General features: G+C 40.0%; 1 protein-coding gene across 1 annotated transcript in view; it reads right to left on the bottom strand.

Moving 5' to 3' along the window:
- Nucleotides 1-25,777, bottom strand: part of MMP2 (matrix metallopeptidase 2) — a 42,995-nt gene extending 17,218 nt beyond the window's left edge. Inside the window, exons 1-8 of the mRNA XM_050922699.1 lie at nucleotides 25,448-25,777; nucleotides 20,849-21,075; nucleotides 18,769-18,917; nucleotides 16,540-16,668; nucleotides 14,250-14,423; nucleotides 7,154-7,327; nucleotides 3,511-3,684; nucleotides 1,934-2,089 (exon numbers count right to left, since the gene is read on the bottom strand). Coding sequence (XP_050778656.1) covers nucleotides 1,934-2,089; nucleotides 3,511-3,684; nucleotides 7,154-7,327; nucleotides 14,250-14,423; nucleotides 16,540-16,668; nucleotides 18,769-18,917; nucleotides 20,849-21,075; nucleotides 25,448-25,600 — 1,336 coding nt within the window. The 5' untranslated portion in view covers nucleotides 25,601-25,777. The remainder of the gene's footprint in view (nucleotides 1-1,933; nucleotides 2,090-3,510; nucleotides 3,685-7,153; nucleotides 7,328-14,249; nucleotides 14,424-16,539; nucleotides 16,669-18,768; nucleotides 18,918-20,848; nucleotides 21,076-25,447) is intronic.
- Between the last annotated feature and the right edge of the window lie 274 nt (nucleotides 25,778-26,051).

The following is a 26,051-nucleotide window of genomic DNA, read 5'->3' as shown; positions in this document are numbered from 1 at the left end:
CACCAGTAATTAAGAAGTGATGCAGTTAGAAAACCAAGAAATGATATGATCCTTTCAAACTGTTCAGCAGTCTTATTTTCAGTGATATTTTCATCCCTACATGGTAGTTTAGCAAGTCTATAGACTGAATGGATTTTAACTGATCAAAGTTATAAAACCACCACCATGCAATATATACTAAAATGATCTCTGGAGAAAAATAAATAAATATTAAAGATGAACACAGAATACAAATATCTGATGTCCTCTTCTTCCCCACAGAAACATCTGGTATATACAGCTATCAGCTTCCACACATTATCGGCAAATGTTGTTTCTCCTGTTGTACAGCCTAAATCGTGGGCTGATTGATAGGATGGTGATAGAGGTAACATACTACACATTATACTCGTAAATTCTGGTCCATCATCAATAAATCAATCAGGTGAGGAGGCTTATTATTCACATATCATTCTGAAACTTATCAGGAAATAACAAGAAACATCTATCATGTGGAGAATAATCACTATATTGAGCAGAGTGGAGACAAGAAACTCATGAAAAGCAACTTGTCCCTCCAGCACAATTTATTCTCATTTTAACCACCACCAGCAGTCACCAGCTTCTAAGTCTAGGGAGTGTCTCCTTTATGAACACGGTAGAATTGCTCATCTGAAGCATCCCTATTTGAAAACAATAGTACGAGGCTGAAGAGGACGTGTGTCTCCATCTGTGAAACAGCTTTACCCTCTTTGCATTGCTTTTAGACAAAAAAGGCCTTTGGAGTATAGACTTAAATGTCCTTTACAGGCTAAAAGAGTGAGCTCCCTAGTTGGCGTCAGAAGAAGAAAATTGTGTACCCAGCCATTATACTCTTATCACCCCATTGCTTCCAGGAGACTAAATGAAGAGCTGAATATCTGGCATGAAGTTTTCTCTGGTTAGTACACTGTCCTTGGGAAAAGTCTCTACCCCCATGTTAGGCCCAGGTTCTGCCCAGAACTATGCATGCACATCTCCCATAGGGACAGGGGTGTGCGCAGGAATTTAAATGTTACCGCTTTGTATGTGTGTGGGGCACATGATACACGTTAAACCGTACCAACCCATGTACATGCATCATATGCAAAGAAATAAACAGCTACGTGTTCACCATTTAAATGAACTGTACCTTTAATCCACTTTGAATATGGGCTCCGTAACCTTATGGGGGAAACATGTGCAAACCAAGTAGGTGCATGTGCATCCATAATCTCAAGTTATGGGGATATGTGTATGACCTCACTGACTTTGCGCACTGCATGTTAGGAGGAAATATCTTAATAGAAAAAAAAGCAGGTTGGGGGGGAGGGCAGAGAGCTTTTCCCACCCTGGGGCTGCAGTGGAGAGCTTCTCCTGAACTGGGGGGAGGGCTTGGTGGGGGACACAGAACTCCTCCTGCCCTGCGGCTGCGGCAGGGAGAATGAGAGAGCTCCTCTTCCCCAGGGTTGCGGTGGGTACAGTGGGGAGGGTCCATACCAGGACCCTTGTACTGCCCTCTGCCATTTAGTCAGGATAGACCACTCCTTTAGCAATATGTAGGGCAAGGTGATTATGGTCCCCTGACATCTGGTCATGATCCCTGACTTAAGGACTCCGTGTTACAGAGCAGGTATCCCACAATTCCCAGCATGGAGTTTCATAGCCAAAGAGAGAGAGGGCCTTTGAAAGTTCCACCTAAAGATACAGGATTAACCTATGCTGCTCTGGGGCTTTTACTGCTCAGAAGCGTAAGTGGCTGCTTGTTGCTGAATTGAGCCATTAGTAGGAAGTAGGAACACTAACAATATCTTGAGTGAGGCAGGCAAGGAAATGGAAATTTGCATCTCTAATTACTCAGAAGTACACATTATTTATAATAGCATCTGAAAATACTAGGTCAGCCCGTACTTTTGATAAACGATGAATACTTTACCATAAAGTTCCTGGATTCCTTTAATGTCATCCTGAGACAATCTGAAGTTCTTGGTAAAGGTGTAGATTGGAGCCATAAGAGCTCCTGGGTCCTCAGAGTGCTCTAGTCCCATGGCATGGCCAAATTCATGAGCAGCAACCAAGAAAAGACTGTAACCTGAACAACACAATGAGTCAACACAGGTTGCTTGTATCTGAATAAAGATATATTGCATCTATTATCCCAGGCCCATAAAATTGCCACTCCTCCTCTCTCCACCAAAAGATTCCCATAATAAATATTGCTTGATGTGGAATTTTATATAATAATAATAAACATGCCATGCATATTGCCAAGTCTTAGGAAATGTCATTAGACAGAAAGGTTTCTTTTCAATCCTATTGTACAGTTGACTCTTTCATATATTTTCACTGCCTCCCATGTAAAGTGCCCTTGAACATTGACTTAATACTTCTGAGAAGGAAGGAAGCAGTTCAAGTGAAATGTTTGATTTATTTAGCCTGGAAGAATTAAACCACAATCTGGACCTTGAGTCTTGCTTTCAATCATTAAAAAACCATCCAGGGGATATACGGCTCTATTGAGGGTTTTTTTATTTTATTTTAACAAAATTGCTGTTTTCATTATTTGTCTTGCTTGAGCTGCAGATAAGATGAGGCAAGAGGAGGCCTAGGATTAGTGCAGTAGCCTTTCACCTCTGGATTTCTGAGTTTAAAACCGACCTTAGGTTACTAGTACTTTGGTACTGCCATCTTAGACTCTAGTACATATTTGTCAACACCCAGTCGTCACCTCCATAATCTTTATTAGTACAGGAGGGCATTGATTCAGTATGGTTAAAGTACTACTGATGGGGAAAAATCATCCATATTACCAAAGGGCAGCATTTTATCAACAGTTACCAAATCAGTGTCTGAATATAGCAGTTATTTCCTGTTCTAAAAAAATGGAAAATGCTTCTGTATGTCAGATACCTGAATTTAGCAATTGTTGGTAAATGTTGCAAGTACTGCATTTAAAAAACATCTCTAATTTATTTACAAATAACACCAAAGATTATTAAAATGAAAATAATTTATTTAAAAAAATATTTCCCCCACTTTTTCAAGAATTGTGGGGTTTTGTGGGGGGCTTTTTTTTTTTCTGCTAACCCTTTCTGGGAGTGGTGGGCAACCTGCAGCCCATGGGCCACAAGTTGCCCGCCACTGCTTTAGGGGAACATTAATGATTAAAAACCTGTTTCCTTTGCTGTCTTTTAAAAATATCATGCAAACATTTTTATGTATTTATTTTGACAAGCTTTTTCCAAAACCTAACTTTGAGCACCAGATGTACTCTGAGAGTGTTCTTTTATTTTCAAAAGTAAAATATGCATTCCCAAATTTTTAGGGAAAGTAATGCAAGTGAACGTGAATTATAAATATGGGTCCAAACTTATCCTGGCTGTAATGCCAATTACATCAATTACTCACAGCATTTTGGTCAACGTTCTTCTATCATTAGTTAGCCTGAGACAGAGGCGGGAGTAATACACATTGTTAAAGGTTTTCAAGTTATTGTTTGAGAAACTGTGTTACCTTGATCTGGACAAAAGCCCCATTTGCGGTCATCATCATAGTTACTAGTGGAAGCACACCACATCTTGCCATCACTACGTCCAGCGCTTGTGCAGGATTCATACTTATTGCCAAGGAAGGTGAAAGGAAATACGCAAGGAGCTCCTTCTGAATTTCCACCAACTGTTGACATTGCTATGGGGAAAACAATATTTAAATGCAATAAGTACAGAATCAATCAGCTTTTGTGACATAAAACTGACATCACCTTAAATCGTACCTAAGTCCAGAAAGCAACTGGAAAATCTGAACTGTTGTAACAAACACGGAAACAGTGACTGAAAATGACAGTTTGAAAAGGAAATTGCCTGCAACTGAGGAAAAGCGAGGGAAAGTCTAATTGTTCCTGCTGAAGCCATGGAAGCTAAAGACAAAAACTGCAACTGGCAACTACTTGAAAGAAGCAGTTACTCTACTGCAGCTCAATGGCCTGTGGAATTGGAGGGGGAACTGATTAACAAAGTGATATTAACAACTGGTATTAGCCTAATTAATAAGATCATTTCTGGTAATGCTTTCAGTTGTCTTCCATGAGTAGATTTATTGATAGAAACTTATAATTTTGTTATATATCAGCAGATTGTGAAGCGTCACACTGAAGTTTACCTAGCTTCTGAGGCAGGGCCGGCACTTGCATTAAGGCGACTTAGGCAGTTGTCTAGGGAGCCAGGATTATGGAGGGGGCGGCATTTTGCCGGGGGAGGGGGAGGTGGCAGGCGGCTCCGGTGGAGCTGCCGCAGCCGTGCCTGCGGAGGGTCCCCTGGTCCGTGGCTCCAGTGGAGCTGCTGCAGCCAGGACTGCGGCAGGTCCACCGGAGCCATGGGAGCAGCGGACCGTCTGCAGAAATGCCTGTGGCAGCTCCACTGGAGCCGCAGGACCAGCGCGGGGGGCGGCGAAATGGCCATGTGCATAGGGCTCTAAAAATACTAGCGCCGGTCCTGTTCTGAGGGCAAAAAAAGATCTTAGAGGAGTCAAAAAGTCAGATCTTGCACACTGAGACGGTCGAGGTGTACTGTTAGAAAGGATCCATTTAAAATCAGTGGTTTTTAAACTAATCTAATGAGAAGGATATAAACTATATGCGATACATGCTGTGGAATAAAATTTCTACCTTTGGTACTCACGGAGACCGCTTTTTGTCTTCCTATTCTACTATATCCACCCACACTTTTAAATATGGCCAGTGGGTCAGAACCATCATGGAAAGGATGCTGAAGAACCGCACCCCCTATTTTGTTGCTCAAGGTTGGAATGAAGGATATTGAGTAGCCACAGTGCAGGAGCGTGGCTTAGCCAGAATGCATGTAGATAGCACGGGATCCATGCAGGATGTACTGACTTTCACACTGTGAAAATAGGGAGTGTTAAATATGGCAGGGTTTGGGGTTTGCTTTGTGGAGTTGCAGAATCTACACCAATGCCATATGGTCATTCCACTTCCACAAACACTGTACTGAGGCATCACTGGGCTTAAATGGCATAGGGGGATTTGTGCCATAATTTGGAAAGAGCTCCTATATTTACTGTAAATCCATAGAAAGTTGGAATCAAGACTAACCAGGCCAGTTAGAAGATTGGCATTTTGCATAAACCAGATGTAAACAATAAACAAATGCAAAGCACAACAGGCTGATTATGTAGTAACTTCTTTAGTTAGTCATTATTGTATTACCAGAGCACGTTGGAGCCCCAGTCTTGGAGTAGGACCCCGCTGTGCTAGATACTGTCCAAAAAACCAAACAGATGATCCTTACAGGTAAGTGTATGAACTACTTCTAGTTATTGTTAAGATTTTGTGTAAGAATTTCAGTATATTAGTCCCAATGTTCTCCTGCTCATTTATCCTTCTCTTAGAATTTTCTGTGTCCTCATTACCAGTTATGCTAAGTTTGATCCTTTTTTGCTGTTAAGAGTAATGATGACTCAGAAAGTCAGAAATAATTAGCAACCAATCAAAATGCTGCAAGTACCTATTTTAAACAGAGATGGCATTTTAAAAAGCTTGGAAATGGATTTAATCGCTTGTTCATCCAGAGCCAGCCATTGCTTCCGAGTTAGGCTTACATTTAGTTTTGGTTTCATTACATTTGGTGGCTTCACCTTGGCTCTGTTAAGTGCCAAGAGTGCTGAACCATCATAGGCAGTTTAAATGAGTAACTGTGCTTTTCATCTGTATCTCAGAAAAATGATTCCTGCCAAGTTATACAATCCTCTAAACTAATTTTGTTCCTGTGACACGCTATGTAGTAACGACTGATGTTAACAAGCATTTAAAATTGTCAAGAAAGCAGAAAGATCATTCTTCTGGAGAGAAGACATAATTTTCAATTTGTTTCCTAGTATGTTGTAAATTTGTAAAGGCATATTTATTAAGTTAAATTTGACTGTGCTAAACACTCTTTTAAAAAAATAAAAAAAATGTTAATCATTAGTCATTTGCTGTTTAAGTTTCACATTTCCTTTGTACTGCTTTTTTCATTTGTGACTCATATTTCAGGGATATTAAAAAGTAATAATCTACCCACATTTACCATGTAGTGGAAGACATTTATACCTACAATTTAAAGTCATACATGTGTGCTTATGCTCATTTTTGATTTAGCTGTGCAAATTCCTCATGTCCATGGGCAAACTATCTAGGATTGTGGGCATGCATCCAAGATTTTTTCATCTGAACTGGGTATATGTAAAATTGTATGCAACCTTAGATGCATATGTTTTTACAGATCTAGGCCATACTTTGGTTGGCCTATACAGTATACCTCAAATATATGACTGTTGTAGTAGGTAATTCCATTTCCATCTGGAAGCTGAAAGAGCCAAGGAATCTGGGAAAGTTGCTATTTGTGACTTGCTTACGTTAGAAAAACGCAAGCAAACTCTTTCAAACCTCAGGAAAACTTCAGCTCTGAGCTTTGGTCCAATGTTCCAAGTGTGGTTCTGATTACATCTGAATGGATATATTCACTGCTAGTCAGGTGACTAGTGTGGTGTAGGAAAAAGCCATACCATGGCCTCAATTCATTTTTGGGTGTAATTCAAGGGGTTAGTTCTGATTGGTACTACACAGCTTTCTCTAGCGATTTTCCAGCACTTGGGCTGATAAATCCGGAGATTTATTTATCTGGGGACTGCTGGAAGAGCATACTCAGTAAAGGGAATGGAATTCTGGAATCCACTTCCCTTTTGGTCTGACAGAGCACTGCTCCCTACAGGTCAGGCATATTGAATAGCTGTTTTATTTTCTCTGACTTTTCTTGAGATGCAGAAAGGACTTGAGGATTTTTGTTTTTTCTGGGGGTTGGAGGGTTGGATGGGAATTCAGTAGTTCTTTATTCTTGTTAACTGATGTTGCCTTGGTTTAATGTTATATTGCATATACACACACATAGGTTTGTGTACGGGCTTATCTATAGGTTATATTGTGCATGTGCCTAGAAGCCACAATCAACACATTTTCAATAAAGTGGAAGTATCAACACATCCAAAGGCACATATACCCCTAACTCAACTACTTTTAACAATTTTATTAAAGGATGGAAAATTGCATGTGCAACATACAGATCAATGACAAACCAGACCAGCATATCAAATGTCTATTTACCAGTCTCTGGGCAGAAGCCGTATTTCTTATCTCTGTCGTAGTCTTCTGTAGTTCCACACCACCGGTACCCATCTGTCCTCCCCTCTGTTGTACAGCTGTCATAGGATGTGCCTTGAAATTTGAAGGGGAACTTGCAAGGCTGCCCTTCACTATTTCCACCCATCGTGAAAAGAGCTGCAGTGAAAGTGAAACAGAAAAAAAAATAGAATATTTTAATGAGTAATTATATAAATTATAACTAGAAATTGGTAAGAAAAAACATTATTGGTTAATTATCTGTAGTATGGCAGCATGTAGAGGCCCCAAATAACATGAAGGGCCCATTGTGCTCGGTGCTGTACTTACACATGGTAAGAGACCAAAGGGTTCGTGAGCTAAACAGACAAGGGTGGGAGAAAGGAAGTAATATCCCCATTTCAGAGATGGGGGACCTGAGGCACAGAGAGAGACAATAATTATTAACATGGCTCAAGTGAAGTCCACAGGGTTGCTCAAGTTTCTGGCAATATATCCTTTATACCCTGCCTCATAATATACTACTGCCTATTTGTAGCTAATACTTCTGCTTCAAACAAGGCTTTGAGGGAGTGTTCCAGGAAGCCATCTATTTTCCTTAGTGTTTTGCTAATTAATTTACACTGTGCTACAGAGGTGACTAAAATAGCATCTTAAACATGTAGACAGGTTTGTTCCCACTTTAGATGACAATTTTCCTAACGAGCATGTTATGTGACATTCCTCTGTTTGTTTAGTCAGCAGACTACAATAGAAGATACAAGTAGAGGAGACCATATCCTGGCATTTTTCCTATCCCACTTTTCTGTCCTTTAGCTTCTCAATAGCTCGGCTTTACTTTTCTGAGTGTCCACACAACAGTCACTTGATGCTGCAGTGATTGATACTCTATAAATATCCAAGCTAGCTAGGCTGAACTTCACTCCTCTGACTAAGAGGGAGAGATGGGCATGGCTCCTGTGTTTCCTCCCAGTTAACAGTTTTAGACATGAGATGCTCCTCTTTAAGAAGTTCAGGTTTGCATCCTCCCTCTTACACACCCACACATAAACAAGCTCCATGACTCATGAACATTCCCAAGCTTTCTATAGTCCCTGAGAATCATCTACCACATAAATGGGGAAGTAGGTTCTTGTAGTTCAGGCACAGAACTAACTCTTTGGCTGGAGATCCAGGTTATCTCCTTAGGTCTGCCACAGACATCCTGTGTGGCCCAGGGAAGGGCAATTAAATGGTCTTGGCCTGATTTTGAAAAACAGATGTGAAAATGAGTAATGTATGTGTGTGCTAATGACCTGGTATCCATCTAAAGGGAGCATTAAAATCTAGAGGGTTAGAGAGTTGCACCTAGGACACAGTATCTTTCCTTTACGGTATATGTTACTTTTAGCTCTATATTTCAGCAAGTTCTGACTACTAAAAAATTATCACAGACACTTTGTATTTGTGGGATTAGATTTTCCCAGGGCTTAATCTGTTATGTAAGCAGCAAGATGGCCATATTTACATATCCATTGTTTCTTGGCTTGATTTGCTTTTTTAGGGGGGGTGGAAACCCTTCTAGCTTTATAGGCTAACTGAACTGAGTGGCATCACTGCTGAATAGGAAAATATTGTGTCACAGATGACTCCCTTTCCAAGTTAAAGCATGGACTGACTAGGGCATTAAGAATCTGATCTTTCCAGTTAGCATGCTTTGGTCCCATTGAGGGGAGGGTACTCGGTACCTTCCAGGACTGGGTCAGAAGTTATAAAAGAACAAGTTATTGCTAAAATGTAGCAAGCATGGTCTTCCGGACTGGCCAAGCTATGCTCTACACAGGATCCAGGAGAGGGGGGCTTAATGCCATATTTATGATTCCCTGATCCTGCAATCAGCCACATTAGGAACCTATCTCTAGGGGGGCACTTCCAACTTCAGGGACCTCTCAATCTCAAGACTCTCTGGCAGTGCCCTAACATGTCCCCTATGGCCCCTATGCTGGGGGAGCTGGGAAAAGTGACAGAGCTGGAGCCAAGTGTCTGACTCAGTATTTATGTCTCAGATTCTGGTGGTGAGTTAGGCAGGGCACATACATTAAACAGTGCAGTCTTTATTTTGATTGGTGAAAGATTTTTAAGAGAAATGACACTTGGAAAGCAAAACGAAATTGAATTGTTTGGATGACTCATTTGCCACACATTCCGCTTCCCTCTGCAGATATGGCAGCCTTGGTCTATGAGTAGAATTTTTGATTGGTTTGAACAGGGATAAGTTGCAAAATCATATGGAAAGTCAGTACAATATTAAGACACAGTCAAATCTTCAATTTGCTCCTGGGTAATGACACATGATGCTAAAAGTCCCTCATTCCAACAAAGTTCTTACAGGTTTTTTTAAACTTAAACTTCTTTGAGTTTTATTGTAAATGAAAAAAATAAAGACACTGTATCACTTGCTCAGAGAACTGAAATAAAGGTGCAGTTACTTATCATCATTGCATCATCCAGGGCCAGATTCTGATGTTAAAACAGGGTAAATCAGGAATAATGCCAACGCAAAGTTACACTAATGTCAAAGTAGAATCAGGTCCAGTATTTCCAGCTCTCCATTAAGTGTCAAACCTGTGAGGGGAGCAACACCCTCAACTTTTGGAGGAAAGTCATTCAATCCTGAATATCTCTGAGCTGGCTGCTGTGTGGGGGACTGAGGCATGACTTTCACACAGTCCCTCCACTCCCCAGAGCACCAGGTGTGCGCTGCAGTTCAGCCTTCACATGGGCCCCACAAAATGGGATACAAGTTCTCTACTCCTACCCTGCCCACGGCACAAACTAACCCTGTGAGTTTGATTCTCATTTATACAAAGGGCCTTTTACAGCATTTAGGCAGTGTAAAGGGGCCTTTAAGTGGGTTATACCCTAGGCCCTTTTACACTACCAGAATGTTGTCGAAGGACTTCAGTATAAATGAGAACTGAGGCCATATGTTCTCAGCAGAATCACTGACTCTATATGTTAGTTAATAGCTGGGCTGGTGTTCTGAAAGGTGCACATACAGTGTTTAAAATGCCTATACTTTTTCTGGGCAGAATAGCATTTTAAAAGCCTTCAGTGCCGATTCGGGTTTTAAACCATTTCACATGTATTCTCTGGTTATATAATGTTATAGGAAAACTAAAGACACTGACTTTAGAAATAAAAGATCAACTTACTGCCAAATATAAATCTTTCCTGACCCAATAGACTCCATGATGTAAATCCCTAATCCTGCCCTATTTGAATTTATTCCTCCTAGGTTTTAGAAAATGGTGTCCTGGAATAAGAAGTGAACAATACCACAATGTGTTTAACAAGAAACATCTGTGCATAGCTGTTCATGGATCTTGCAAAACAATTACATCACAAACAAACAGCTCAAAACCACCAATTCAATTTCAAAACATTGACACCAGCATTTTGGCCGTGCAGAATCATAACTGCCCTTGACACTGGAAGAGACGGTTTAAATTCTTTAACCCATGTAATTTTAGGCACAGAAATAGCCCAAGATGCATGAATGTCTATCTGTCCACCTACTTACCTAACATCATCCCTCTGTATCAAAGCATCTCTAGTATTTTAAAGAAGCATCAACAGCAATTCCTCTCTCTGCATCCTTTCTCGAAGGAAAAGTAAGGTGAGGAAGTCGGTGGAAAGACTGAGGGCTTGTCTACAGGGTGAAGCAAAGTGCCCCAGAGGGGCTGATTTGTAGAATGCTTTAATGTGCTGAGTTCTAATTGCTCAATGTAAGTGCTGACATAGTCTAAGAGGTACCTAGTGCGCATTGAGATGATGGGAACTCGCGACCTCTCAGAGTGCACCAGCAGGGTTTACTTGGGGCAATTAGAAGGCAGCACATCAGAGTGCTTTACAATATTGACATGCCCTCAGAAATGAAGGACCCCCTTCTGTCACCTCAAGGCTGGAATACTGAAGTATGTGGCACTATACATGAAAACTACCGATAACTCTGAAAAACTTTGGCTCATTTTGCTAATGTTGAAAACCTCCTGTTCTGAAAAGTGAGCCCAAGAAACACCTAGGATGATAATATCTGCCTCTGATCACTCTTAGGATAAGAAGCCGAGCAGGAATGCATTGAAAAGGAAGGTATGAAAATGCCTTTTTTTGTACACAACAGCTATTATGGTCTTTCCAAAAATTATGGCTGCTGGACTGACAAATATATACATAGAAATACCCATCCGGGCAGTTATTTTATGTGAGCCACTGCTGATCTCTGCAGTACATCACATGGTAGTTAGGGTTTGTTAGACTGGCCTAGCATGGGCTTGAACCTGCAAGATATTGAACATATCTGGTTTAATTAGCTTTGCTTTTAAGCGTGGGATAAGATGTTTATTAACCCGCACTCTCTTTTCCAATACAATCTAGAGATAATCCAGCCTTAACCTTGCAGATAAGTGCACTGCAAGTGTTCCGAGGAGGAACAGGATGATTCCAACAACTTTGGTTTCAAACAAAAGCTCCAGTATTATTTCATTCAATTGTTGCTTTCTGACTCATTATTATTATTAATTACAGGAGAACCTGGAGGCTTCAAATGAGATTGTGAGCCCATTGTGCTTGGCACCGTATAAAACACAGCAGGGACACCCTTGAAATTTTTCACATGGGATGCACAGCTGAACTAGCCTCACTTTAACTTAAAAGATCACGACAGAGGGGCTGATGGGCCAAATTTCAGTGAGCGGCGCTGATGACCTGGAGCTTGGGGTCTCAGCACAACTTGTTATCCCAGTGGACCCTCTGTCAAGGGTCTTTTGGGTGAAATCTGAGTGATGTCATGAGCCTGTGTGGCAGATTGCAATGCCCCTTAGTTTGGGGGCCCTCCCCTCCTGTTCTGGGAAGACCTGTCCCCCAATTGGCACCCCTGCCAATGATACACAATATGCGTACAGCTGCGAGCAACAATGAAACACCTCAGTTCCTGACTCCAAGAGCTTACAATCTAAGTAGACAAAGAATGGAAGGGGTGTGTGTGGAGGTGAAGTGACTTGCCCAAGGTCACACAGTAGATCAGTTGCAGAGTTGGAAACAGAACCCAGTTATCTTGCGCTGTAGGCCCCAGCCCTACCCACAGGACTACACTTCCTCTCCAGGATATTTCCTGCAGTTTGACCTCCTTTACATCAAATTAAAGTTCACATAACATAAGAGTTTTCTATAATTTTCTACTCTGCAGACTCACCCTCAATATTTTAAACAATGCACATATTACAAATGTGCAAAGGGAAAAATGTTTACCATATTAGTGTTACTTTGAAAACAATCACAACATTACATATATGTACAAAAATTGCTGAGTTAATGAAATTGTTATACAAATTATTTCATCTGTATATGACCTTTCCTAAAAAAAAAAGTTCCAAATTATGAGACAAATTATCTGCGAGTCCTAGCACTCTGTTCACAATTCAAAAAGCTTAATAAAAAACCTTACATATGTTCTCAGCTTTTCAAAACCCACTAGAATTTTCCCATTAATATGGTTTCTAAAATACTCAGTTCTATTCCGCTGTCTGCACTGGGCAAGTGAAAGTACTTTTTTAAGTAAAAGAGTCATTTGGTATTTGTTAACAATAAAAACCTAATTCTAAAAGCATGCCTACTTACCTGACTAGCATTTTGCAATTATACCATTAACTATATAACTTCATAATAACATTTATTTCTCATCATCAGAATTGTGTAAAGGAGTCAGAGCATTTCAGTGTAATGTGATGTGATGGAACAATGTATTCCAGAGAAGGGGGCCTGGATTCTAACAGAAGACATGGGCTTGATCTTCAGCTCTGTGAGTTGACAGAGCTTCAGTGACATCAATGGAGGTACAGAGGTTCTGGCCCACTGACTCTTTCTGCCTTCACCTTGTGAGGTTCACAAACAATGGTCTCAGTTGTTGCTTTTTGGGGGCTACAATTCCTGCTGAAGCGGCATGGTGTTCAGGGGGGAAAGATTTGCTGCCCCAATGCTTAGATAAGTGCAGCATGCTCCCCTCTCTGAATCTGGCCCCATCTTGCTAGGAGAAGCTGACCCTATGATTCAGGGAGCATGGGGAGTGTGCTTGTACTTGGCTGCGAGGTGTCAAGGAGCATGCACAGAAGGCTTCTTGTGCTATCTCCTGCTGCTGAGCAGCAGGTTCAAGCTGGTCCTATACTGGTGATATTTAATATCAAGCAAGTCAAAATCTAGGCATGGTGAATCAAAATGAAAACATCTTTCTTTTATCTGTTCTCATTCTCTTTGCAATCACACCACCCCCTTAATGGGACTGTTATCCAGTGGAAAAGCCTGTGACTTCCTCAGCTGGCCTCCATGTGCCATAAGACTTTTGGAAACTCAAGATCTGTATAAAGCAAGATTAGTTCCTTGCAAGGCTCACCTGTTCTGTATGGGGAAAATGCTAAACTACTCATGAAAATGCGAGCGCTAGCCCTTGCAATGGCCGCATGCCCAGTTTGGGCCAAATCCTGGTCCTACTGAAGTCAAAAACCAAATGCTAATCCTTTCCATTCCTCCCCTGTTATGTGGACCTCTCTTTGGAGAGGGCCAACTGGCAGGACTGAAAAAAGAGGAGGATTTCTTACTAAGCAGGCAGATCATTTATTTTATTCAATTCACCTGACCTGAGCACAAATTTCCTCTCTGATGCCAAGAAGGAGATGGTGGGAGATTGTTTAGCTAGTGTTTTCTGTTGATGTCCTCCTCATATTTCCCCTTTTTTATTTTTTTCATATAGTTAATAAGGACCGACTGTGGTCCCATTGAAGTCAATATTATAATCAGATTCCAGGAGCTGAAGATAGTGGCCTAGATTCTCTTCTGGGTGCACTGAAAGGGGGAAGGGAAGGGACACAAAAGAGCTGACACTGCTACTTGATCCTGGGACTGACATTTCTATATCAGTTTCAACATACTTCAGAGCGTTCAAAGTGGAAAGGTACAATGGTAGCCTGACATGCAGAATAACTACAGTTGACTCCTCTTGGCTAAAATCAGCCTTGAGACAAGCCTCCAACCCAAGTGTTCAACTTACATTCATGGGGACAGAATCCGTATTTGCCATCGGAATCAAAGTTGTATGTAGTGGAGCACCAAAGGAATCCATCATTGCGCCCTGCATCAGTACAGCTGTTATATTCCTTATCATTGAACAGGAAGGGAAATTTACAGTATTCGCCATCAGCATTGCCATACTTCACCTTAACAACTGTAAAGGGAGAAAACACAGCAGTGCATCCTGTTACCAGTTGTTTTCATCCATTATGGTTTCTGTGTACAGGTTTGTTTCTTTTCTGGAGTGAAACTTTTGTGATAAGGGACACTAGTGTAGAAATTTCAGGTGCATTTACACTTTGAACAAATATATTCTGTTGGTTTCCCAGTTGGCATGATGACTGTAGCTGAAACTGTAATAAGTAATTTTGGGGGAAAAGCATGGCTATTACTTATGTTGAAGAGCCCAGAAAGATCATTATAGTAGTTGCTATAGCAATGCAAACTTATACCCAAGGTGTTAATTTGTTTAGTAATTTAGATCCTTTAATAGCATAATCTAAAATGTGCACTATAATTCCAAAGGTTCCAGGGAGTCGTTTCAGAGCAATCTTAACATGCCTCTTAATCCATTTTGGCATTTTCAGTCAGAATTGAATCTGATCTTCTGCTGTGCTAGCGGATACGTTAATGCATACATCCCCAAACCTGGTTTTTATTTCAGGAAATTGTAACATATAGAAACTATCCTTAAGAATACAACACTGGCATGGTAACTTATTTTAGAGTGCACTCAACCTAGTTTCCCTTAGCGATTTCTCAATATGAGGAACTAATTAAGAATATAAGAATGGCCCTACTGGGTCAGACAAGTGTCCATCTAGCCCAGTATCCTGTCTTCCAACAGTGGCCAATGCCAGGTGCCCCAGAGGATATGAACAGAACAGGTAATTATCAAGTGATCCATCCCCTCTCGCTCATTCCCAGCTTCTGGCAAACAGAGGCTAAGGACACCATTCCTGCCTATCCTGGCTAATAGCCATTGATGGACCTATCCTCCATGAATTTATCTAGTTCTTTTTTGAACCCTGTTATGGTCTTGGCCTTCACAACATTCTCTGGCAAGGAGTTCCACAGGGGACCAGTCATGATTTTATAGACCTAAATCACAAATTGACCATTTGTAGAATAAATCCAAATACACAAAAGAGTTTCCTGTTCATTGTTACTTTTAGGGAAGCATTCAGTCCAATAATGAGAGCCACAAATCTATTGCTTCTGCTAAAGTTTGAAGAAATCCAAAAAAGATGGAACTTGACTACCAGGATATAAGGGTTCATTTATTTTTCCAATGAACAAATGACTTCAGACATTTTGAATTTGAAGTGAAATAAAGAAATGAGTATGCATTTTAAATTCTGCTTTTGTGAGCTTCCATTCCTGTTAAATTTCTGGCACAAAGAATGATAATCAGTAGACTATTATTTTTGTCAAGTTAAAGAGAAAAAATGACAATAAACATCAATATTATTTACTTCTAAAAGGTGAAATAATGGCCAAATCATGCTGGCCTGCCTCAGGTGAGTATTTTACTGAGATCAGAATTTGGTTCATAAGGTACAAGGCAAACAGTATTTGGCCAACAATTTGCATAAAGAAAACATCCCCTGATTCTCCAAAAGACAAACTTGCAGACATCTCTAAGTCCCGTTTTTTCTCAGTCCTGATATAGATCTATATTTCAATTCAAGTCACAAACCTGCGGAGCTCAGAAGCTTTTGACAGATGACATGAACCAGCAAATCTTTACTCATCTCAATGGTCCCACTGAAGCTAATGAGGCAACATTTTCAAAAGTGATCACTAGTTTGGGGTATCCAGCTTAGAGAGGTCCAGTTTTCAGAAATCACTGAGCCCTCTCCTTCTAAAAAAGAAGCCCCTTTAAGGGTATCTCAGTGGTTGGGACCGAAAACTGGAAGCACTCAAAATCCTTAGTCACTCTTGAAAATCATGGCCTGGTACTTCTGCCATGAGGGGTCCTTACTCACTTCTCTCTGCTCACATGAGTAAAGGTTTGCAGGATCAAGTCCATAATTAATTCTAATTTCTGGGGAGAAATATGCAACTTTTTCTAAAAAATTATATAAAAGTTTGATAAAAGCAGAATTTCAAATTATTAAAATGCAAAACCATCAGTTTTCAGAGTCATAGTTCTATTCCAGCATTTACTACTTAAGCCATTTCAGTATCAGAAGTTCAATCTCTGGCCACCATTTCAGACACAGCAGTCTATAATTCAAATGCTTTGAAACATTAAAATGTTTCGGTACCTTGTCCCTCTCCCAGAGTCCACTGTTCATCATCATCAAAATGGGAGTCACCTCCAACACCTGGCCCAGGTGCAAAAGCATGAGCCAGGAGGCCATCCTTGCCATCAAATGGATATCCATCACCATGCTCTGCACAAGAAAGAACACAGAAGAGGAGCACTTACAAGTTATTAAGCAAACACAATCATGAGTAAAGATAGTCACATGGCTATTCCCAAAAGAACACATCACTGGGAATACATCATATGTGGAAGGTTTTCAGGATTGGACCCTAGGAGAGGAAACCGTTTCATATAAAAAACGAAAGCACACAAGATTAGTGTGTGTATTACAGCATGTTTCTTTATATGTACTAAGGATATTTGGAAGGGATTCTGGTGTTAGCGAAGCTCTGTGAGATACCCACACATTACACTGTGCTATACACATCCATGATATGTTCACAATTTTGACTGGTGGGAACAGTAAAATATACATTGTAGTTAAGTGATAGTTTCAGAGGAATATAACTGTCCATATCGGTCTTTGCAGGCGCCTTTAGTCAGTTACACAGCAAGCTATTCATTTACAATGTACTCTGTTATCTTTTCCTGTATGTTCCCTTCTCTTTGCTCAGGCTACCAGTGCTGCTCGCAGGAAAGCAAATTAGCTTCATTTTTCTCAGTACTGAATCCTTGAAAAGCGTAGTTCTGTTCAGTATCCTGATGTCTGTGGTTTAGCCCATCCTACTTCCACATCAACCATGCCTAGTCTCAGCCCGCTTGCCGGGCAACTGCCTTTTCAGTAGTTCTCCTGTTACTTCACTGAAGGCTTTTCTTGGAAGCTCACCACACTTGGGTAACGCAAGCTGGCAAGGGCATAACCCTGTTATTCACAGCTTGTTCACCACACTGACCTGACCACCAAAGCTGCCAGTGTCTCCAATTACATCACTAAAAGCCTTTTGGTCTGATGTGTTGCCATTTGACAGAAGCCCTAAATACACAGGCCTGAGTCGCTATTCCATTGCACCTATTTTGTGCTGGCCTCACTCCATTGACATGAATGAAGTTTCTTCTCTCCAATATTCCCATGTATCAGGCATTAGTCTTCCTTCGTCGGTAAAGACTCAGTTTGAGAAAACTTATGAACAAAAAAAAATGCTGTATAGGGCCCCTACCAGTTTGACTCCGACACACAGGGGTGTGAACAGTGATTGCAAAGAACTGAAACATGTCTCTAGTGTATAATTAAGCATAAAATACCATAGGGGAAGCAATTCTTGTGCTATTTCTGGGCTGCGGTAATCAAGTGGTACTAAAATCAGCATGAACATTCTGGATTTTGTGAGACTTCAGTTTTGTGAACCAAACAGGCCTAGTAAGAATCTGAAATTTTGAGTGGGTGCTCATCCATACTGCACAGAATCTCTGAGCCTTCTGAGGTTGACCCATCACTAACTTAAGCAAAGAAAACAAGCTTGAAATGGACACCTCCTCAGAGAACTCAGCTGTTCCATGAACTGTTCCCGTTGGTTCCAAATGCCATCTCCCAAAAGACTGAACATGTGAATATATTTATTAAAATTATATAGCCCTCTACAGCTTGTTGGTTAAAATGCCAAAGGTTCCTTATGAAACCCAGGCTCTTTTTGTGTGAAGTAAAATTAACAAATCAAACTGAATCAAGTCTAATAACACTGGCTGTTCAGATCTAGAGTTTGGAACTCCCAAAAGCTAAGGATGTTTGGATTAAGGGCCTCAGTTTAGCCCATAAAAGTAAATAGAGGCTAAGTGTGACGTTCAGATGGCATGTCCCAATTCATCTGTAGCACCTAGGAGTATTAGAATAGTCTACCCTCTGCAAATAACCTTTGAAGACATTTGAAAACCTAGCAGAGACTTATAAATTAACAATATAATATCATTCCATTCACTTCAATGGACCTGTGCCAATTCACAGCCGCTAAGGATCTGGCCCAATATTTTCCAGTTTATTACTGATAGTTTAAATTCAGAAATAATGTTTCATCCCCTAGTAATTCTCTTGTAACAGATAAATCAAGAGTGTATGTGTAAGCACACACACACCTTTGTGAAATCTGACATAGTCTGTACAAATCAAGTGAAAACTAGGGCATCGTTTGCCAGAAGGGCTCATTGAAGTGCATGCTTGAGGGCAGGTCATTCCAATGCTGAGGATTAATGGAAGGAAGAAAACCAAGAGCATATATAAAAATAGAAAATATACCCCATCGTCCAAAATTAATCATAATGTCCGCTTCTCCATCCTTAATTCGGGAAAATGTCAGTGGTGTGACATCACTCCAGACTTTAAAGGCTCGGGCAAAGGCATCGTCTACTGTTTCAGAGTCCAAATCTGGTGTATACCCTAAAATCCTTAACAGTAAAAAGGGGAAAAAAATCAGTTTCAAAAGTTAAACAACACCTAAATGTGCTGAACTTTACAGCTTGCTGTTTAAAGTGTTGAAAGTACCAGTGAAATTAACTCCTTTGGCAAAGGGAGGTGCCAACTGTGCAAAAAAGATCAGGACATTCCCAAGGCTCAGGGATATTGAGACTTTGTTGGGACCATTCTCTAATTTAAATGTAATTATCTGCCAGAGAGTTACTGATATTTCCTTTAAGAATGAGGACACTGCAGGAAGCAACATGGTACGTAAGTGGTAATTTGACCAGAGTCTGTATTATTTACATTTTTAATACACTCTGAACTAAGTACAGTATATATATTTATGTCAGAGCTGGCATATAGGAAGAGCCATACCTAACAATATTTTGCCTCTCTGAAATTAAAGATCCTTCCAGTCATATCATCCTATTAGACGTATGTTTACACAAGCACCCACTGGAATCATCAGAATTTTGGGAGCCTCCTAACTAACAGAAACAATTTGGAGTTCCAAACATGGAGCATTGCCCCGTAAACTTAAAAATCACCTTTTTGTTCTTAGTCATGTTTTGGTTTTGTGATAGTTAATTCCTTGCCAGTATGCCCAGCAACCCTGCCATCAGGGATGTGGTACAGACTGAGAAGGGGAGACACAAGCACATAAAATAGAGGGACAGCTCACAGGAGCACCTCTTTCTTCATCTTGATTTATGCTGACCGGGACTTATTCATGGATCTCATTTCAGACAATGATCTTCCTGCTAAAGAAAAGCTTCCAACACTGTGTGGCTTCTTGTGGTTACTGCATCGGCTTTGTGTCTGGGATTACTGCAGTGGGATGATATCATCTGGCGCACATCAGCAAAAGAAGGCCTGCAAATCTACCACAGTGTTCTCCAGAATTCTCTGGTCTGCTCAGTCTATGAAGGATGCTCTGACCCCCTGACCAAAGAAGGATGAACACTAATAGAAAAGCAGCTAGGAAGAATCCGCGAGGATTTCTGATCCCCTCACTGGTCATTAAGAGCATCATCTTGTACAACTGAAGTCAGTGGGAGTTTGGCCATTGATTTAAACAGGAGCAGGATTGGACCTTCATTCTTTGGCACATTTTCCTTTGTTGCTAAAACCACAATCTATGAAATACATTTGCTGCTTCTTAGACAGACTGCCTCACAGTCATAAATAAAGCTTGTCAAATTGTTTGTGAGGAATATTAATCCTTTCTCCCTCTTTCCCCCATTTTTGCAAGTTATTTCATGAACCAGTCTGGATATGTAAGGGCATGTTGTCATCCATAAGTATTCACACTTGGATGAAAAATTTTCATCCTACAGATTGTTGGAAAACTGTTCACTTTGACTATTGGCTACTCATTATTCCTTAGTCCTTCCTTAGTTTGTTTTAATACTCATTAGTCCCTGACTGGATGAAAAATCTTAAAATTAGACACTAAAGAATAGCAAATAGTGAATAGTTTTAGTAGCTTCTATGGTCTTCATTGCCATAGTTTCTGAACACTGTTGGGTTTATCCCCATAATTATCCGGTGCAGTCAGGAATACTATTACCCCTATTGTACAGACAGAGGTGAGATTAAATAATTTGCCCAAAATTACAGAGGAAGTTTGCAGCAGAACAAAATAAAACTCAGATCTCCTGCACTTTAACAACAATTCTCTCCTTGAATTTATGGCACACATTTTGGATGAATGTTCATTACATTTTAAATTTTGGGGATTCACAGACATTTTCCAGTGGTTGTCCAAACACAAAGGGATTATAATCTGGGGATCCCTGGTTCAAAGTCTGGAGCTCAGGCCACTAGAAAATTCCTTCATTTCTAAATGCCACATTGAAGCACTTCAATTCTCAAGGCATCGCATGTTTGTGAAAAAACAATATTGCTAAGGCATTACCTGTACGTTATCTGATTTTTTTCCCATTTTGGCTTTCTTGGAAAGAAGTTATAATTGGCCACATCTGGATTACCACAGCGGGGCTTCTTCATTGTCTCAATAGTGTTTTGATCCAGATCTCCTGTTTCAGGCAGCCCAAAGAATTTCTGCATTTTCTTCAAAGTATCTTTCAGCACGAATAAATTGCAGTTGTCTTTTGGGCACCCATAATATGTATTCAGGTATTGCTTTAAAAAAGGAAAACAAACAAACAAACAAAAAACGCACAGAGAACAGAGGTTTCAAAACTCTGAAACAGGAGAGACATCCCTACAATTATTGGCACTGCATGTTAACTTTTACTTGTCTATACTTGTCTGTACTTCACAAGGTTTTTTTAAAATGACTGTGTTAACAACCAACATTCAGATAATCTTCTTAGTTGACACAGACCTCCAGGGACACAAAATGCTGCTAAATTAAGCAATTGTGCCAGTTATTAGAAATATTTCAGACTACATTGTTGTCTTTATTTCACGAATTGCTTTATAAAAAGCAGGGCACACAACATTAAAAATGAACTACAAAGGAAATGATGGGTCCATCTTGTATTGGTTTCTGCTTGTTTTATATTTTAGAGTTTCAGGTTGTGTCTATCCCTTTTTTTTCCTGAAAGAGTCCGTGGATGATTGAAGAATTTTAAGGTCATGGTATCAAAGGAAACCAATGGAACCATATTAATTAAGAGGGAAAGTGCTTTTTATTCAGACGGTTAGAAATGACTGGGGTTTTAGGTTTTTTTTGTTAATCTGTTTAACTCAAATGCTTGAGAAACAGTTGGAGGAAAAGATGTCTCTGCTAAAGCTTCACTTACTGTTCCTCCCATACAATTAAATATGAGGAGCGCACAATCTACATCTCTGAAACCTCCTCTGAATCCTCTAGCAGAACAAGGAAAGACTTAACCTTCCTGATAAGTCCATGGAAACAAACAGGCCACAAAGTCATCTTTCTTTACGAAACAACATTCAGGCTTCGTGATGAATTGTAAAGAAACACAAAGAGCAGCACTAACCCATTTTTCCTCCACACTGTGTTCATCTACATTGTTCTATAGAAACAACTCTATTTTTATACATTTGATGCATTCATCGACCCTAGTACAGTTGAAAAACATGAAGAGAACAAAAGGGCATGTGAGGTACTGGTTTGCTCCTTTTAACAATTGGAAATAGTTTTCAGGCACTAGGTGTTCCATTTCAAATGGATGAAGTATGTCTTTTGTGGTCTGTTGTGTCTATTCACTGACGTACATTACACTCAGTCTGTTTCCTAGCAGTCATCTCAATTAAGAAGTCCTACCATTCATCTGTATGCTGATTAACTGGATACCTCTGTTAACATAAGCATTAGGCATACAATTGTTGTTATGATTATCCTTTTAAGGTGTGTGTGTTCCTCCCCAAAATGTGCATATGCAGAGAATTAACCAACCAACCAACCAAAAAAACCCAAATCCTTATTTTATCTTTCCCTTACCCTAGCCCACAATTTAATTATCTCACTGTGAGCTTCTTGGGGCAGAGACTATCCCTGTTTGAATGTCTGGAAAGTACCTAGCATGTTGTGGAAGCTGCCATAGAGTAATAATAATACATAGAACATTGTGTAGCAGTCATGAGTTTCAATACTTGATACTTCATTTTCCCATCCAAAGTACTCTCTTTTTCCCCTCTGAAGCTTTTAGAAGATTTAAACTATTTCTAAAACATCCAGTGCGTGCTATTATAGGATGCAAAGCAAACAGAATTGGGTACACAAAAGGCTGTTAATTTAAAGTATAATTAAAGGCCTTAGCTTCAAAATTTGGATCCAGAGATGGATTTCAAAAGCCCTACCTAATCTTCATAGCTCAGGGTGTTCAGACCTGAGGGACTGGTTTGGCTTATAACAGAGACTGGACCAGCTATGGGATTTGGATTAGGTACTGGGTTCCAATTTGGGAATGGATATTTCTACCAAAGTTTGATGGTGTTCAGATACATATTGAGGATATTGGTTTGGGTACATCTGTAATAATAATGACTAATTGATATTTTGACCATAACTTTCATCCAAAGATCCCAAATGCCTTGACAAACCAGCTTCAAACTAAAGGCCCTGTTCTCACAAGGTGATCCATGGGGAACCTTCACTTTTGTGCAGAGACAGACTCATTGACTTCTGTGGAACTCCATGTTGAAGTCTGATGTCTGCAGATTCCTTTGTTGGTTCTGAGTGTGTGTATAAAAGGATTATTTCAGCCATCCCTGACACACATTGTAGAATGAAAGGCAGGGTATGTGCTGCATTCAAAAAGTGAAGAACATCCTTAACCAACAGAAAACATGGCAGCTAGAATACAGTTATTCTAGTTGAGTTTAGAAAAGATACCAGGACAAACATCCCCACAACAGTAAAAAGTAGCAAGGGATTTTTAATGACTAAAAGTGGTTAGGGCCTGGATCTCATCTGAAAGCTGGCACCCCATATCACCGTGCCAAGGAAATAATTCACTGTTGACTCAGAAGAAAGGTTGCAATATACTAATTTTATGCAACCACCTGGGTTCCTCTGAAGGTGCTTTATTCAAGTACTGACCAAGCTTGACCCTGCTTAGCTATAAGATTTGATAAGACTCTAGTCTGAGGTGGCATTTTTGCTCTGGAGACCATTGCATCAGCATATAAATTAACAAACAAATCTTATGCAATATCTTCATATTGTTCTGCCACCATGAGGTTCCTTCTGCCAGAGCATAGTTAATGGGGCCTATTAGCTTCATGTGAAATGGTTCAACACCGCATTCTACCCATATCAGCACTTGGGATAGGTTATCCTGATTTTCATATTGACATGTAAATATCCTGATCATGCTTCTGTCCTTAACTCTCAACTATGTGCTATGGTCTCAAAACTAGGGTGTACGGAGCAAAAGTTTACAGGGAGTCTGAAGGGGCAGCATGCTTCTGTTCCCATATACTGTAGTTTGGGAAGTAGCTGAGCAATAAGAACAGAGGCGCAATAAAGGTATTTACTAGCTAAAATATAAATCAGGATAACCCATATCAATGGAGTTAGGGTTGAAGAGAAATGAACATAGCCAGCTTCTCTATGAGAACAGGCTTTTGAAAGGGGATTTAGTAAATTATATCTTGGCCTGAGCTACAAAATTCACCTCTCTCAATGTCAGGAGAGAAGTGTGGTACTCTGGGGGTTTTGATTCAGGCCATCATGGAAACAGAGTCCAGCTGCAAAATTTTGATCTAGGTTCTAATTCTGAGCCACAAGTTTACTCATATCCAGGGCTCAAGGAAAACCTAGTCATGTAGTATTATCTAGGAATACTACAAGAGAAACCAAGAAGAACTCACACATTAAAGCACCCTGTGATTTTCCTTGGAATATACACAATAAATCAGTTTGCTGAATGAAATGCAGATGAGATGATTACCGTTATTCAGTAAAAGCCTGATTATGTCTAACAAAATGGAGAGAGTATTTAAGAGCAGTTGATGTACCGTTAGAAATATATGACCCATTGTCATGCTGCCAAGGTCAGTAAAACCTTTGGTGATTTGTCCTGTGAGAGCCAAGACTGGAAATTGCTATTTTGGGTCAGTTTGCTTGCTTTTGCTAACTTCTCCACCCCCTTTTGGAAATTCTCCACCCCTTGTCCCCACACTTCCCTTCTGCCTGGAAAGTTTCTCTGAGATGCACATCAATTCCTAAAGAAAGGGGGACCAACTTTCTATCATCTACATACTAAAATAAGGACAATCTATCTCAATCTTCCTTAAAATGGATTTACTGTTGAAGAAGAGAAATGTCTATAATTTATATGCTAAAATAAGGATAATCTATCTCAATCTCCCCTAAAATGGATTTCCCCATTATATCATTTTAAGAAAAGTCCACAGGGTTACAATAAGGTTAGGATAAAATTCTACATATCCATAACTTGCTAATGTCACATTCAGAAATCCCAAACTCTTTCCTTTGTTCCAGATTGAATTTGGCTTAGGAAAAGTATATTGCAAAGTTAGAACTAGTCATTATCTTCTTTGAAGCTCAAACCAGCTTTAAGCTATAATTGTCCCTTTAAGCTATAATTGTCCCTTAAAGTTGTGCTTATGCAATGCATAGTAAACAACAGGGAAAACAACCTTTTGAAAAGCTGTGTGAACTGCTAACAATAAGTTCAGGTTTATGTAAGTGTTTTCCTATATTTTCTATTCCATTTTATTTACTTTGAATTTAAGTTTATCTGTTCTCTCCACTCCCCCTTTTCCACTTTAGTGAAAGTCACAGAAATTCAATGAAAGTATTCTCCTAGGTATTCAGACTTCAGGGTGCGGGAAGAAAAAGACTCGGTGCTGGCTTTAAAAATTTTAAGAGAGGCAACATTATTTGGCTCTAGCTTTTACATCTGAAAGCTGATATCCTTGTTAGCCAGCTCTCCCTTCCAGAGACTCTAAAGAGAAAAGGCTACAGTCATTTCCTAGTCTCAGCTGAAACAAGAAAGAAACATCTGCTATGGAGAACAACAATATAATTCCGAAGCAAAAAATCAGAACTTACCACTGCTAGTTCTTTGTCTGTTTTGGGAGAGTTGTCTCCAGGAAACTTAATGATTGGTGACGGTGCAGCTAAAGTTTGGTGAAAAAAATATAGCTGGAGCAAGAGTACTTTAAAAATGAAGGCAAAAAGGCTAAAAACAGTGTGAGTCTTCATTTTGCCTGAACTCAAGTTACCCTTTTTGCAAAGAGATTTCTCCTAACGGACTGTTGGTCACTTTAGCTGCACAGTCCACCCACCAGTTGCTTATCGGAACATCTTAACTCTCTGCACCGTTTTCCCTTTTGCTTGCTCTAGCAATTCCTTTGTATGTTTAAAACATCCAGATGCGCAGTCTCGAGCTACCACAAGAGGAAGTCTGAAAACCAGTGGAAACATGAGAAAAAGGGCAGTTACCAGATGTGATTTGCTGTGATTTTAAGGTAGCCACAGGCAGATATTGTGATTTAGGCTGAAAGAGACAAAAGGCCAAATTCTGCCCTCATGTAATTACATTCAAGCACTAGGTTTGCCCAAGTGCAACTGGGAGCGAAATCCGACCCAAGATTAATTGCTGATGAGGTATCGGATACATGGTTAGTAAATTTTAAAAATAAAAGCCTAAAGA

This window comes from Gopherus flavomarginatus, chromosome 14 (genome assembly GCF_025201925.1).
Source record: "Gopherus flavomarginatus isolate rGopFla2 chromosome 14, rGopFla2.mat.asm, whole genome shotgun sequence".
NCBI classification, from domain to species: Eukaryota; Metazoa; Chordata; order Testudines; family Testudinidae; genus Gopherus; species Gopherus flavomarginatus.
The sequence above is the reverse complement of the archived record's forward strand: the minus strand, read 5'-3'. Positions and strand labels throughout refer to the sequence as shown.